This window comes from Diaphorina citri, unplaced genomic scaffold (assembly GCF_000475195.1).
Source record: "Diaphorina citri unplaced genomic scaffold, Diaci psyllid genome assembly version 1.1 scaffold329, whole genome shotgun sequence".
In the NCBI taxonomy this organism is placed as follows: domain Eukaryota; kingdom Metazoa; phylum Arthropoda; class Insecta; order Hemiptera; family Psyllidae; genus Diaphorina; species Diaphorina citri.
Window position 1 is genome coordinate 33568 of NW_007377764.1, and position 14078 is coordinate 47645.

The following is a 14078-nucleotide window of genomic DNA, read 5'->3' on the forward strand; positions in this document are numbered from 1 at the left end:
CGTGACTGGCTGTTGCGGGGCCCACTCAGCCTCGTGAGGAAAATGAGTAGCTATGACATAAATGCGCATAGCGACCGGTGCCAGCATGGTAGGTAAACATTGGATTTTAGGATTATTGAGATATTGGGAAAATCCTACAACGCTGCAGTGAGCACCAAAGTTGTAACATAATAACACAAAGAAACTGCATTTACATTATTTACATATAGATAGTAGCGATTTAGTTCACGATAGCCACACTACCCTTACGTCACGTGAGCTCAAGTAGTGTGTTTCTACCTTAACATGCATGGAGAAGTTATCGTAAAACTTTCAAGTCATAAAACCTAATAGAAGGCACTGTCAGTAACTATACTAGAGTAACTAGAGTCTCATCATCCCGAAATTGAGACAGGATAGGAGAAAACCAGCCGTTCCGAGAACGAACATTATCCGTTCAGGATAAAATCCGGGTGGAAATCGAACCCGCAGCCTTTACAAGGCAGACGCGCTACCAATCAAGCTAACTAGGCTGGCGAAGAAGGACTTTTTTTCCAGAGGTTTGACAGAGGGAACTGTAACTGCTAGGGTCTTATCGTCCCGAAATCGAAGAGAGAAGGAAGACAGGATAGGAGAAAGCCAGCCTGTTCCGAGAATCGAAGATCATCCCATCAGGATAAAATCCGCCCCGGGCGGGAATCGAACCCGCGGCCTAGCGCTTACAAGGCAGACGCGCCAGAAGAAGGAGTTCAATCTCTCTACTAAGTTTGATGCCCACAAAAAATAAACAAAAATCCATCCCACCCCAAAAAAGATTAGAAATCAATTTTGTACCCCGCCTTTTATTCACTTCATAATTGATTGAACTTCTCATGGGTAGAATGATGAGAGAGACAGAGAGCGAGCTACCTACCAAAGACTGTATAATAGACAGAGAAAGTGACCCCAATTGAGAAAGAGAGCCACAAAGCTTTCTCTAGGAAAATGTTCATTTGATATTTGGAACAAAAGGTTGCAGGTAGGTATAGGTCAAAAGGGTAAGACCTGACTGTATGCATACTCCAAGGGTCGAAAACCTAATTGTATGCCTTGTTCATAGGGTGTTTTGTAGGGTCATAGTTAGAATTTCAAGAAGTCTACCTTCGGTTACTGAAATCGGATTTCAGGGTTTTACGAGTAGGGTACATCCACTGGCATAGCTCTTTGAACACTGACCATAACTTTATCATTATATTGCGTTGTTCATAAACAATAGGACAAGCATTTGTACAAAATACATACACCCAAATCCTTATTAACCGGTAGGTATTTAAACATCTGGCCTTGGAACTTTCAAGGCTTGAAGTGCATTAACCACTAATTTTGACTGGCACAAGGGTTCTGAGTGCATTTACTCAGCCGGGCTGCGCGCCGGTGGGGCGTTGTATCGGTCAGATCTTAGTCGAGTAGACTTTTATTATTTTTTACGATCCATCTGATTTCATTTCGACTTCTCTTGATGCCTCACTCGTAATTAAATCTCGAAAAATAAATAAATAATAATAATTTAAAGAAGATACCTCGGTATGTATTTACCCCCCTCTCGTCTCTGTCACACCATGATACTACGTCATAACAAAAACAGTACTTACGTACCTATATCTACCTCTACACATATAGTTATATTCAAGGTCAGCAATGTTTTTATTCAGAAAAAAAGTAAATAAAAAACAAAGCAGATAACTTGGAAGTAGGTACCTACGGCGAAAACATCGACGCAAAAGAGGATGAATTAAAGAAACTTACGTGATTTGTCTGGAATCACCACTTGCGAAAGTCCGCAAAAATTTAGGCAAAAAAGTCTTCAACAATCCGAGGAAAAACAAATTATTGTTCGATAAAACTTGGAATTATTTGAAGCACTTTTTCCAAGAGAACTACGTTCAAATTTTATTTGAATGTATGAAGTACGCCGGTCTTGCAAATACGAACTTGACCGAGTGTTACGTTCACGAATAGAACGAAAGAATATTATGGAGACCGAGGTAGAGTAATGCAATTGCTGGGTGTAGAACAAACAGGATTACAGGTGCATTTCTTTACGAAGTATTCGGAGAATACCTAAACGACTTGAGAAGTCTCGCGACCATGGACAAAAAGAACTAAATAGAAACAACCAGCGCGATGCTAAAATGATTTCCAGTTTCGTGTAGGGTTTTTTAACCCTCACTCTGTTGTAAGTTGTTGTCCTAGGTTAAGGTTAATTTGTGTTGAATTTCCTCGTATTGGATTCCCCCGCTGTTAACCCTTGGTGGGATTAGCATTCGTTTGTGATCTTAACTTCACTCGGAACTTTTTGGAAGGTCAATACAGAGGGATTTGAGAGCATTTTTATATGAATTAATCCTTTCTCCAAAGAGCTACAATATTGTACTCGTGTTTTCATTATATAGTGATGAATTGATGATATTTATTATTATTACCTATTATTATTATTATTATTATTATTATTATTATTATTATTTTTATTTTTTTTGCAGTTTGGAATTGGAGACCTTAAAGGCGGTCAATCTTGTAAAAAGGGAGTTTTTATGTATTTGTGTATTTATTTACCTATCATCAAATCATCTTAACCAGGACTAAAATAGGAATAGGACGGACATGTTTCATGTTTGATAATTGGCACAATTTATATTATACTGTTGTGTCGTGGTATTTACGTCCACTGTATATGAAGACTACGAAGGTCTCGACATGAAATACCCAGAACCACGGCACCATCATCATGGTTTGGTTTGGTCCGTTCATGGGCCTACGAAGGTCTCGACATGAAATACCCAGAACCACGGCACCATCATCATGGTTTGGTTTGGTCCGTTCATGGGCTATTTTTAGACTCCATATTGAAACTGGGTGGGTACCCTGTTGGCATTGAACTTCTCTTATGGGTAGAATGAGAGAGACAGAGAGCGAGCTACCTACCAAAGACTGTATAATAGACAGAGAAAGTGACCCCAATTGGGAAAGAGAGCCACAAAGCTTAGAATGATGAGAGAGACAGAGAGCGAGCTACCTACCAAAGACTGTATAATAGACAGAGAAAGTGACCCCAATTGGGAAAGAGAGCCACAAAGCTTTCTCTAGGAAAATGTTCATTTGATAGGTATTTGGAACAAAAGGTTGCAGGTAGGTAGGTCAAAAGGGTAAAACCTGATTGTATATGCCTACTCTAATTGTATGCCTTTTGTTCATATTAGGGTGTTTGGTAGGGTCATACCTAGTTAGAATTTCAAAAAGTCTACCTTCGGTCCTTGAGTTTCTGAAGCAATTTCCTGATAGTTTTGAGTTTTTGACTAAAGAATATGTGGGTTCATTGGTTCAACATTGATCTGAACAGAAAATTTTCACCTCTTAGGTTGTAATTATTTTGTTCAGAAAAAATAACGTAAATTAATAATATTAGACATGTAGGTACCTACGTATCTCAAACTGATCGATTAGGTTACATACCGCATATTTTCGGCACTCGACTGCTATCAGAAAGGTCTAACTTCTTTTTTTTTCTTTTTTTTTTACTAACTCAAAGCTCAAAGTTACTGAAATCGGATTTCAGGGTTTTACGAGTAGGGTACTCTTTGCTGAGTTCCACTGGCATAGCTCTTTGAAGACTGACCATAACTTTATCATTATATTGCGTTGTTCATAAACAATGGGACAAGCATTTGTACAAAATACATACACCCAAATCCTTATTAACCGGTGGGTATTTAAACATCTGGCCTTGGAACTTTCAAGGCTTGAAGTGCATTAACCACTAATTTTGACTGGCACAAGGGTTCTGAGGATAAAGTTTGCCCCGTGCGAGAAACGAACCAGTGACTTTTAAATTTTTAATCGATTCAGTGCAATAAAATTTCTTACAGGTATAATTCGTTTAAACTTTCAAAAGCTAATCGACTTTCTCGAATGGAATACTTTTGGCCTATAGATAGCAGAATTCATAGAGATTGAAAATACAACAATTCAATCGATTTCCGACCCTCAATTTCCTCTGAAGATCAAAACGCGTCACCCTTCACAAAAATACCCCTCAGTGAAAGTATTGTTAGGCAGGGATGTGTTTAGGGTGGGTCCTTTCCTTACATGATTAAATGGTACGAATTTACTGATACATCTTTGACAGGTATCCATGTGCATAAATTCAAAATTTATTTTACTTAATTTTAAAATGTCTGTGTATTTGTGTAAGCGTTAGGTCGTGGGTTCGATTCCCACCGGGGGAGGTAGCGCTCCGCCACGCCAAGTCAAAAATTGACCGCGCAAGTTATAAGCGTTAGGTCGTGGGTTCGATTCCCACCGGGGGAGGTAGCGCTCCGCCACGCCAAGTCAAAAATTGACCGCGCAAGTTATACCAGCCTAATTAGATTGGAGGGTAGCACGTGTGCCTTGTAAGCGCTCGGTCGCGGATTCGATTCCCGCCCGGGGCGGACTTTGTTCTATTTTACTAATTGAAGTAATAGATTTTGTAAATAAAGAACTCTTATAATACTTAGTTACTTATCAAACACTTTATACAGCTTTATTTAACATTGTATTAATACCTATTAATTATAATATTTAAAGCCTATTTTCCTTTCGTAATGTTAATGCGCATTGACATTAGGATTTTCCAGGGGTGGGGATAATAAAATGGAAGATATTGAAGTAATAGATTTTGTAAATAAAGAACTCTTGTAATACTTAGTTAGGTACTTATTAAACACTTTATACAGCTTTATTTAACATTGTATTAATATTAATTACAGAGTGTTTCAAAAGTCCGGGGACCCCTGAATATTTTTTGAACGGCTAAAGATGGGAAGCTGAAATTTAGGGTCTAGTAGATACACTTACTACGATTCTTTTTCCAAGAGGTTTGATAAAGGGAACTGTAACTACTAAGGTCTTAAGGTGTGTCCACACATAGTCCTCTATCTAACGTTTGGCAACAACGCCAATCCTGAGTTCAGAAGTTGGCCATGCAAAGCTTCAGTTAGCAAATCAAATAAGTTGCAAAGGTACAAAACCTAGGGACTCGGGTGTCCAGACTAATAGCGTATTTTCCTTTCATTAATGCATTGCACATTAGCTTAATTCGAATTTTTCTTTCTCAAATGTTAATAATGTAGGTAGGTACATTAACTTCCCCTTTTTGGCAGTAAAATTTAAAATTTCATCAGCTGATTTTTTTTTTTTTTTTTCTTTTCCCCCACTACAGGGAGGGATAGACTTTGTGTGGGAGGCAAAAGATGGGAAGGAAGGTGGAAAAAACGGGGAGGAGATATAGGTCACAGAAAGGGGAAGGAGATCAGGGGAAGAGAATGAGGGAAATGGGATGTATATGTATCTGAACTTGTCCCGGAAAAATTTCGAAGGTAGAAAATACAGATAGAGGGAACTGTAACTGGTGAAGTCTTATCGACTCGAAAGCGAAGAGAGAAGGGAGACAGGGTAAGAGAAAGCCGGCCGTTCCGAGAACGAACCCCATATATATTAAGATAAAAGGCAGGAATCGAACCCGCGATCGAGGGCTTACAAAGCAGGCGCCCTAACCTCCAAGCTAACTAGGCTCGACATTATCATTAACTATTATATTCAAGAGTCATAAATTTCCCAGCGACAAAAACTGGCTGTCGAATTAATTCGAGGCCAAATTGGATCCCCCGGTGCAGCGGTGGTGTACGCTTGCCTGGTAAACAGGAGGGCGAAGGTTCAATACCAGCCGAGGCATTTTGTCCTCAATATCTTCTTGTATGTAGGTACCTACGCCTCTTTGATAATGAAAAATAATAGAAAGTAAAAAATCAAAGGCAAAAACCTATCTAAACCTCCCTGTGTTTAGCGATTAAATTTGATATGTTCACATTATATATCATTGAGACTATGCTCATGTAGAAATCTATATAAATTACGCATCAAAATTAATACTACATACTACATAGGTAGTTCCTAGTAGTAGGTAGCTACACAATACGATTCCTCCAAACCTATACGTAAATATCTATCTATATAGCTACTTTGTAGGTAGATCCGTAAGTATCCAATAGGTACATAATCGTGTACCTATAGGTAACCTACCTAAATTAACTATACCTACCTACATAGATTAAAACTGGAACAACAGGTTTATTATTCAATGGTTACTTACACCCAGATTTTCGAAAAAGATTGTAATGTTGCTTAATGTGATGTATTTAGGTACATTACGTGTACATTATACAATGTACAGAATGTACATATATGTAGTTATGTACAATATTACACTGAATCAAACTTAGTAGAGAGATTAATTCCTTCTTCTGGCGCGTCTGCCTTGTAAGCGCTAGGCCGCGGGTTCGATTCCCGCCCGGGGCGGATTTTATCCTGATGGGATGATCTTTATTTAATAATGTAAGGAAAGGACCCACCCTGAACACATCCCTGCCTAACAATACTTTCACTGAGGGGTATTTTTGTGAAGGGTGACGCGTTTTGATCTTCAGAGGAAATTGAGGGTCGGAAATCGATTGAATTGTTGTATTTTCAATCTCTATGAATTCTGCTATCTACTATAGGCCAAAAGTATTCCATTCGAGAAAGTCGATTAGCTTTTGAAAGTTTAAACGAATTATACCACCTGTAAGAAATTTTATTGCACCGAATCGATTAAAAATTTAAAAGTCGCTGGTTCGTTTCTCGCACGGGGCAAGCTTTATCCTAGCCAGCCTAGTTAGCTTAGTTGGTAGTGCGTCTGCCTCGTAAGCGCTAGGCCGCGGGTTCGATTCCCGCCCGGAGCGGATTTACTTTGGTCGCCCAAGCAATAATTATGAAATTTATCCACAGGCCCATGTGATCCTATCGATGTCAGGAATATACGCCTGACGGGGCCCCTCGGGATAATCGTGTCAGGCATATAAGCCTGACGGGGCCCCTCGAGATAATCGTGTCAGGCATTAACGCCTGAAAACTGCTGGCTTTCCTCCTATCGGCTATCCTGTCTTCCTTCTCTCTTCGATTTCGGGACGATAAGACCATAGCAGTTACAGTTCCCTCTGTCAAACCTCTGGAAAAAAAAGTCCTTCTTCGCCAGCCTAGTTAGCTTGATTGGTAGCGCGTCTGCCTTGTAAAGGCTGCGGGTTCGATTTCCACCCGGATTTTATCCTGAACGGATAATGTTCGTTCTCGGAACGGCTGGTTTTCTCCTATCCTATCTCGATTTCGGGATGATGAGACTCTAGTTACCCTAGTATAGTTACTGACAGTGCCTTTTTTAAGAATTAGGTAACATAGATATTAGCTACCTACTTAGGTTAAGTGGCAGCCTGGCTAGGGTTACCAGATGATAAAACGGTTGCCTTAATACTGGCCTCTCATTTTTAAGAATTAGGTAACATAGATATTAGCTACCTACTTAGGTTAAGTGGCAGCCTGGCTAGGGTTACCAGATGATAAAACGGTTGCGCTACGCACTCCCTATTGACTTTGCACTTCCATAGAAATATTCTATCAAAGTGCGAAGCCAATAGGGAGCGCGTAGCGCGACCGTATTCTTTCAAAGTGAGAAGCCAACGATGAGCGCGTAGCGCGACCGTATTGTTTCAAAGTGTGAAGCTAAAGGGGAGCGCGTAGCGCGACCGTATCCTCTCAAAGTGAGAAGCCAATAGGGAGCGCGGAGCGCGACCATATTCCATAGAAGTGCGAAGTCAATAGGGAGCGCATAGCGCGACCACATTCTATCAAAGTGCGAGGCCAATGGGGAGCGCGTAGCGCGACCGTATTCTTTAAAAGTGAGAAGTCAATGAGGAGCGCGTAGTGCGACCATATTTCTATAGAAGTGCAAAGTCAATAGGGAGCGCGTAGCGCGACCGTATTGTTTCAAAGTGAGAAGCCAACGATGAGCACGTAGAGCGACCGTATTGTTTCAAAGTGTGAAGCTAATGGGGAGCGCGTAGCGGGACCGTATTCTCTCAAAGTGAGAAGCCGTTGGTAACGCGTAGCGCGACCATATTTCTATAGAAGTGTAAAGTCAATAGGGAGTGCGTAGCGCGACCGTTTTTTCTAAAAGGTGTAAAGCCAATAGGGAACACGGAGCGCGACCTTATTCTCTCGAAGTGCGAAGCCAAAAGGGAGCGCGCAGCGCGACCATATTCTATCAAAGTGCGTAGCCAATAGGGAGCGCGTAGCGCGACCGTATTCTTTCAAAGTGAGAAGCCAATGATGAGCGCGTAGCGCGACCGTATTGTTTCAAAGTGTGAAGCTAATGGGGAGCGCGTAGCACGACCGTATTTTCTCAAAGTGAGAACCCGATGGGGAGCGCGTAGCGCGACCATATTCTATAGAAGTGCGAAGTCAATAGGGAGCGCGTAGTGCAACGGAAGCATTCTTTCTGGTGAGGATTCTCTCAAAGTGAGAAGCCAATAGGGAGCGCGACCATATTCCATAGAAGTGCGAAGTCAATAGGGAGCGCGTAGCGCGACCACATTCTATCAAAGTGCGAGGCCAATGGGGAGCGCGTAGCGCGACCGTATTCTTTAAAAGTGAGAAGCCAATGAGGAGCGCGTAGCGCGACCATATTTCTATAGAAGTGCAAAGTCAATAGGGAGTGCGTAGCGCGACCGTTTTTTTCAAAGGTGTAAAGCCAACAGGGAGCGCGTAGCGCGACCGTATTATTTCAAAGTGAGAAGCTAATGGGGAACGCGTAGCGCGACCATTTTTTCTAAAAGGTGTAAAGCCAATAGGGAGCGCGACCTTATTCTCTCGAAGTGCGAAGCCAACAGGGAGCGCACATCGCTACCATATTCTATCAAAGTGCGAGGCCAATAGGGAGCGCGTAGCGCGACCGTATTGTTTCAAAGTGTGAAGCTAATGGGGAGCGCGTAGCACGACCGTATTCTCTCAAAGTGAGAAGCCGATGGGGAGCGCGTAGCGCGACCATATTCTGTAGAAGTGCGAAGTCAATAGGGAGCGCGTAGCGCGACCGTTTTTTCTAAAAGGTGTAAAGCCAATAGGGAGCGCGTAGTGCAACGGAAGCATTCTTTCTGGTGAGGATTCCTACTGACGGAGAATTTTTCTTTTACTAAAATATTCTGAACCGTGGCGAAGCACGGGTAACCTGCTAGTATGTAAATAAATAAAGGAGGCCATAGGTAGGTATCTTTTTGGAAAGAAATACACGGAAATATAAAATAATAAGTATTTATAGATCACTTCTGAATCTTCTTATCATAAAATCTATCAACTGTAGGTAAATAAATATTGCTCTTAGCTGGAAATGTCTAAATGGATCAAATAATAAGCTTTGCCTATGCATCAAAAATAAAAGTAACTTATAAATAAATCGCATTAAATAAAAATTGCTCTTAGCTGGAAATGTCTAAATGGATCAAATAATAAGCTTTGCCTATGCATCAAAAATAAAAGTAACTTATAAATAAATCGCAGTCCTGAGAGGTATTTAATTCGTACAGTACATGCCTTGGAAAATTTTTATGTCTGTAGATTGTATGCACACATATCAACATAATACTTTATGTATTTAATTTTCTCCCGGTCTCCCGCGTGCAAGGCGAGCGCAGTGACCACTACGTCATGGGAGCTGACAATAAATCACTACTATATGATGGGACAACTTTGAACCACATCTTTCTGACTTCCCTTGAGCTCACGTGAAGTGATAGTAGTGTGTTTCTACCTTTATTTATCGTACGAAAATATCGGACGCGGAATAATTAAATTCAATTCGAAACAAATAGATAATCTCTTGTTCAATAAAATATAAAAATAGTAATAATAAACACACACCAGCTATAAAGCTAGACTAGAATATTATAGCATTAAAATTTATGATTTTGTATAATTACATATAAATACATAATTAAGTAGGTATTTAATTAAAACTTACTTTTTCCTTCTCCTGTCAGGCGTATAAGCCTTACACAATTATCCCGAAGGGCCCCTGTCACCTGTCAGGCATATAAGCCTTACACAATTATCCCGAAGGGCCCCGTCAGGCGTATATGCCTTACACGATTATCCCGAGGGGCCCCGTCTTTAATGTATACTGGAACATTCAATTTTTTATCAAGGATTCCTGAACCGTTATAAGTAGTTATAATAATTTACCCACCTTCAGAATACTTCGGGGCAGGCAAAAAATACGTAATTACTTAAAGATCAGGCCTTTTTACTTTTATTTCTTATTAGTAAATAAAAGAATGCCGACTATACGGGGTAAGTAGACAAGTTATGCTTAATTTCAACTGTCAGCTTAGAACACGATTGCACTTCTGGAAGCTAAAATGAGAACCGCTATTTTAATCACATACTCTGAAAGACCATCCTTACTAGTAAATAAAAGAATACCGACTATACGGGGTAAGTAGACAAGTTATGCTTAAAAATTTCAACTGTCAGCTTAGAACACGATTGCACTTCTGGAAGCTAAAATGAGAACCGCTATTTTAATCACATACTCTGAAAGACCATCATCCTCTCTCCTTAGCTGTTCATGAGTTAACTTTATTCAAGGGGTTCCACACTTGAAACTAACACTGTACACAAAAACTACCCATTGAGTCTCTTAGTTCAAGTTTTCCTCTCATTTATTTCTTCTTTCCCTTCTTGCCTGCTGTTGCAGTTTTGGTCTTCACCTCGGTTGCGTTTGCTTCTTCTTTGGGTGCCAACGTGGTGATATGTTTGTTAAACAGTTGAAACAACTCCAATTCATTAAGGTTACGCGTTTTAAACAATACCGACTCACCATTGGCTGAAAACAAAACAACACACTGGTGAGTTATAAACTTTCTTATGTACATAAAATTAATATAGAAATTCTTCTTTTTTAAGAGAAAGGAAAAAAATCTGCTTCTTCTCCTCTTCTTCCTCGTCTCTAATATTCTATTTAATGTTCCATTTAGGTTTTAATAAACTTAGCATTGACTGTCTTTATTTATCTATAGAAATTCTTCTTTTTTAAGAGAAAGGAAAAAATCTGCATCTTCTCCTCTTCTTCCTCGTCTCTAATATTCTATTTAATGTTCCATTTAGGTTTTAATAAACTTAGCATTGACTGTCTTTATTTATCTTGAAGTGTTTGTGGATATCAACTTTGTACTTTGTGTGCCTTTTTTGGGTTCAATATCAGTACCTACTTACCTAGAGATACATCTACTACAGGCTCACTCCTATCACAAACAATTTCAGTTTTAACACTGCAAAGGGGGTTGGTTTTCAAAACTGTTCTTATGTTGAAATGCCACATGAATTTCCTGGATTGAAAAAACAACAATCAAAAATTGAAATTTACAAATGTTTTAACTAAATGAGATTAGATTTCTATACCCCCCCCCTTCTACAAACCTGAACTATGTATTTCAGAGGTAATTTTATGAGAAAAAACTTAAACAGTATACATAGTTTAAGTTGCAAGTTTCAAGACTTTCAAGTTGTAAGTTTGTTTCAGATACCATGGCCATTCCATTTCCAACCACTCCAGATATTAGTAATGATCTCAACTTTGGCAACTCTATATTCACTTGTGGAGGCCAAACAAAATGTGCAGGAGGTAATTTTTTCCCTTACTTAATTTTGGGCATCTATAGTTATACAATCCTGATTATTAATATACCTTAATTATTATTGTTATTATTATTATTTTTTTTTTTACGGCTTTCTTTTAAGTGGCAGGGTTCTCCTAGAGGAGCTCTTTCACCCAACCACTAATAATTCTTTGATTACACTACGAGGACCAAAGGTCCTGAACTACATGGTAAGTACATGGAATTACTGCTACTGTTTGATGAGGCTAGATACAAAAACAGTTATACAATCCTGATTATTAATATACCTTGATTATTATTATTATTTTTTTTTTACAACTTTCTTTTAAGTGGCAGGGTTCTCCTAGAGGAGCTCTTTCACCCAACCACTAATAATACTTTGATTACACTACGAGGACCAAAGGTCCTGAACTACATGGTAAGTACATGGAATTACTGCTACTGTTTGATGAGGCTAGATACAAATACATAATAATTGTAAATCATCACCTGGTCTGGACTACTAATTTAACATAGGTAGATGCTTACCTGACAGTTAGACAACCATCATCAAAGGGATCAAACTTGAACACAATCTTTTTCACAGGTTTCAAGTTCAACATTTTTCTTTCCTTCACAATTGAACTGATAATACCAGATCCCTTTTTTAAACCACCATTGAATAAAAGGGCCATTGTGGTAGTTTTTTTTATGTAGAACTAAAACTTTTGGGACTATTTTTGATTTTCTCCCTTGAAATCAAGTATGACCTGTAGAATCTGAAAAGAAAAAAACAATTGGAATCATGTCACAATTTATTACTTTAGAGAAAATAGATCATCTACCTTTTCGTGGAAAAGGACTCTGGGCAGCTGTGCACAAAAAGCTTGATGCCAAGAGGTTGGACTATTTTTGATTTTCTCCCTTGAAATCAAGTATGACCTGTAGAATCTGAAAAGAAAAAACAATTGGAATCATGTCACACTTTATTACTTTAGAGAAAATAGATCATCTACCTTTTCGTGGAAAAGGACTCTGGGCAGCTGTGCACAAAAAGCTTGATGCCAAGAGGTTAGGTAGATTATATTTGAGTATACATTTTTTTTATTTTTTTTATTTTTTTATCATTTCAGCAAGTTCATGGATTAACTTGAAGTTTTCAACAACTAGACTTAACCTTTTTCATGATTTTCTTGGTTTTATTAACACTTTGAGTGCCACGTCGCACGTATGAGTGCGACAGTGATCCTAATTTTTTTTTACATGCCGCACTTATAAGTGAGACACCCTTGGAGCCTACTTTAAATCACTGTACCACTCATACGTGCCTCTTTACTGTGTATTTTAAATGCCCATCTGAAAGCGTGGCCCCTGAGGATCATTTTGCAAAAAAGAAGTCTAAAATATCTTGAAAAATGGATTTTTAATGAGGAAAAGAAGAAAAATGTCGATTTTTTGTTGAAAATAAGCAAAGATGGACTGATGGACATGATATTTTATTGAAAAAACTGACAAAATATGTGTTGAAAAATGATAATAGGGGGAAATAACTAAAAATAACTTCAAATTTTACATGTTTTGGGAGTTGGGAGAAAAAAAAATCTCTTTACCATGAAAAATTACCTATAATAAAAAAATGAAATAAAAAATGAAAAAATCCAAGACTTTTGAATGTCTGACGGGTTATCTGAGAATTTTGAATATCAGAGTTATAGAAAAAGTTGATGTTAAAAATGTCGCACACCATTTGTGCACACACCATGTGTGCGACATGCAATAAAAATAGGGAATCAGTCTAAAATTAGTACCGATTTTAAAAAAAGTGCATCGTCGCACATAAACTTAAGTTTAACTTGAAATGAAAATCTTGCCAAATTTCATGAAATCTAGCCAGTTATCTCAAGAAATGACATGAAATTGGCAACATTGTTCGTCTTAAGTTAAACTTAAGTTTATCTTTAGATTTCATACATACGACGGTTAACCTTTTCCATGATTTTCTTGGTTTTATTAAGGATTTTATTGAGCACTTCATGACTATTACAAACCCATGTCTCCACACAATGGGGTTTTTACCTGGTCTTCATTCAGCAACACAATTTTATTGAGCACTTCATGACTATTACAAACCCATGTCTCCACACAATGGGGTTTTTACCTGGTCTTCATTCAGCAACACACTACACAATACCCACCTCCTCGTCACATTTAGGGCTGGGAAACTCCAGCAGGGTATGATTATGAGCATTGATTGCCCAGGTGGTGATGGTCATCCATCTGGATATCAATCACACACAACATTTGCTTATTGCTAAAGGTGCATTCAACGGAAGTACTTACTGATGATGAACAGATTTCTCTATACTTGCAGCTTCACTATCCGTCTCCCACAGGAGTTTAGACTACTCCCTATAGTTCTAAATTTAACAATTTACTATTTAATTATTATTATTATTATTTTTTTTTTTTTTTCATTGACTTTTCAACTTCTGAACTTCATTTCTTTTTCATTTTCATCTCATTTTTCAAAATTTCGCGGGTAAAATGTTTCTCCACCATTCGTTG

At 38.7% G+C, this 14078-nt stretch overlaps 1 protein-coding gene and 1 long non-coding RNA gene across 2 annotated transcripts; one reads left to right on the forward strand and one right to left on the reverse strand.

The window, feature by feature from the left end:
* The first annotated feature begins 3803 nt into the window (after positions 1–3803).
* LOC113466763 lies at positions 3804–4530 on the forward strand. Its single transcript, XR_003391064.1, has 2 exons — positions 3804–4213; positions 4296–4530. It is a non-coding gene; the product is annotated as an uncharacterized LOC113466763 (long non-coding RNA).
* Positions 4531–10315: 5785 nt separating this feature from the next.
* Positions 10316–14016, reverse strand: LOC103507600 (probable 39S ribosomal protein L53, mitochondrial). The gene is made up of 4 exons (XM_008472092.2): positions 13854–14016; positions 12063–12292; positions 11131–11243; positions 10316–10741 (listed from the first exon to the last, which is right to left on the reverse strand). The coding sequence occupies exons 2-4, from the start codon at positions 12206–12208 to the stop codon at positions 10578–10580; spliced, it is 423 nt and encodes a 140-aa protein (XP_008470314.1). The 5' UTR covers positions 12209–12292; positions 13854–14016; the 3' UTR covers positions 10316–10577.
* Between the last annotated feature and the right edge of the window lie 62 nt (positions 14017–14078).

Bases quoted from the DNA above. Each gene is read 5' to 3' on its own strand.
- LOC103507600 (XM_008472092.2), bottom strand. From the start codon at position 12,208: ATGGCCCTTTTATTCAATGGTGGTTTAAAAAAGGGATCTGGTATTATC. The intron at 11,244-12,062 runs GTAAGCATCTAC...TTTTCAATCCAG, and splicing joins GATGGTTGTCTAACTGTCAG to GAAATTCATGTGGCATTTCA. The intron at 10,742-11,130 runs GTAAGTAGGTAC...TTTTGTTTTCAG, and splicing joins TGTAGTAGATGTATCTCTAG to CCAATGGTGAGTCGGTATTG.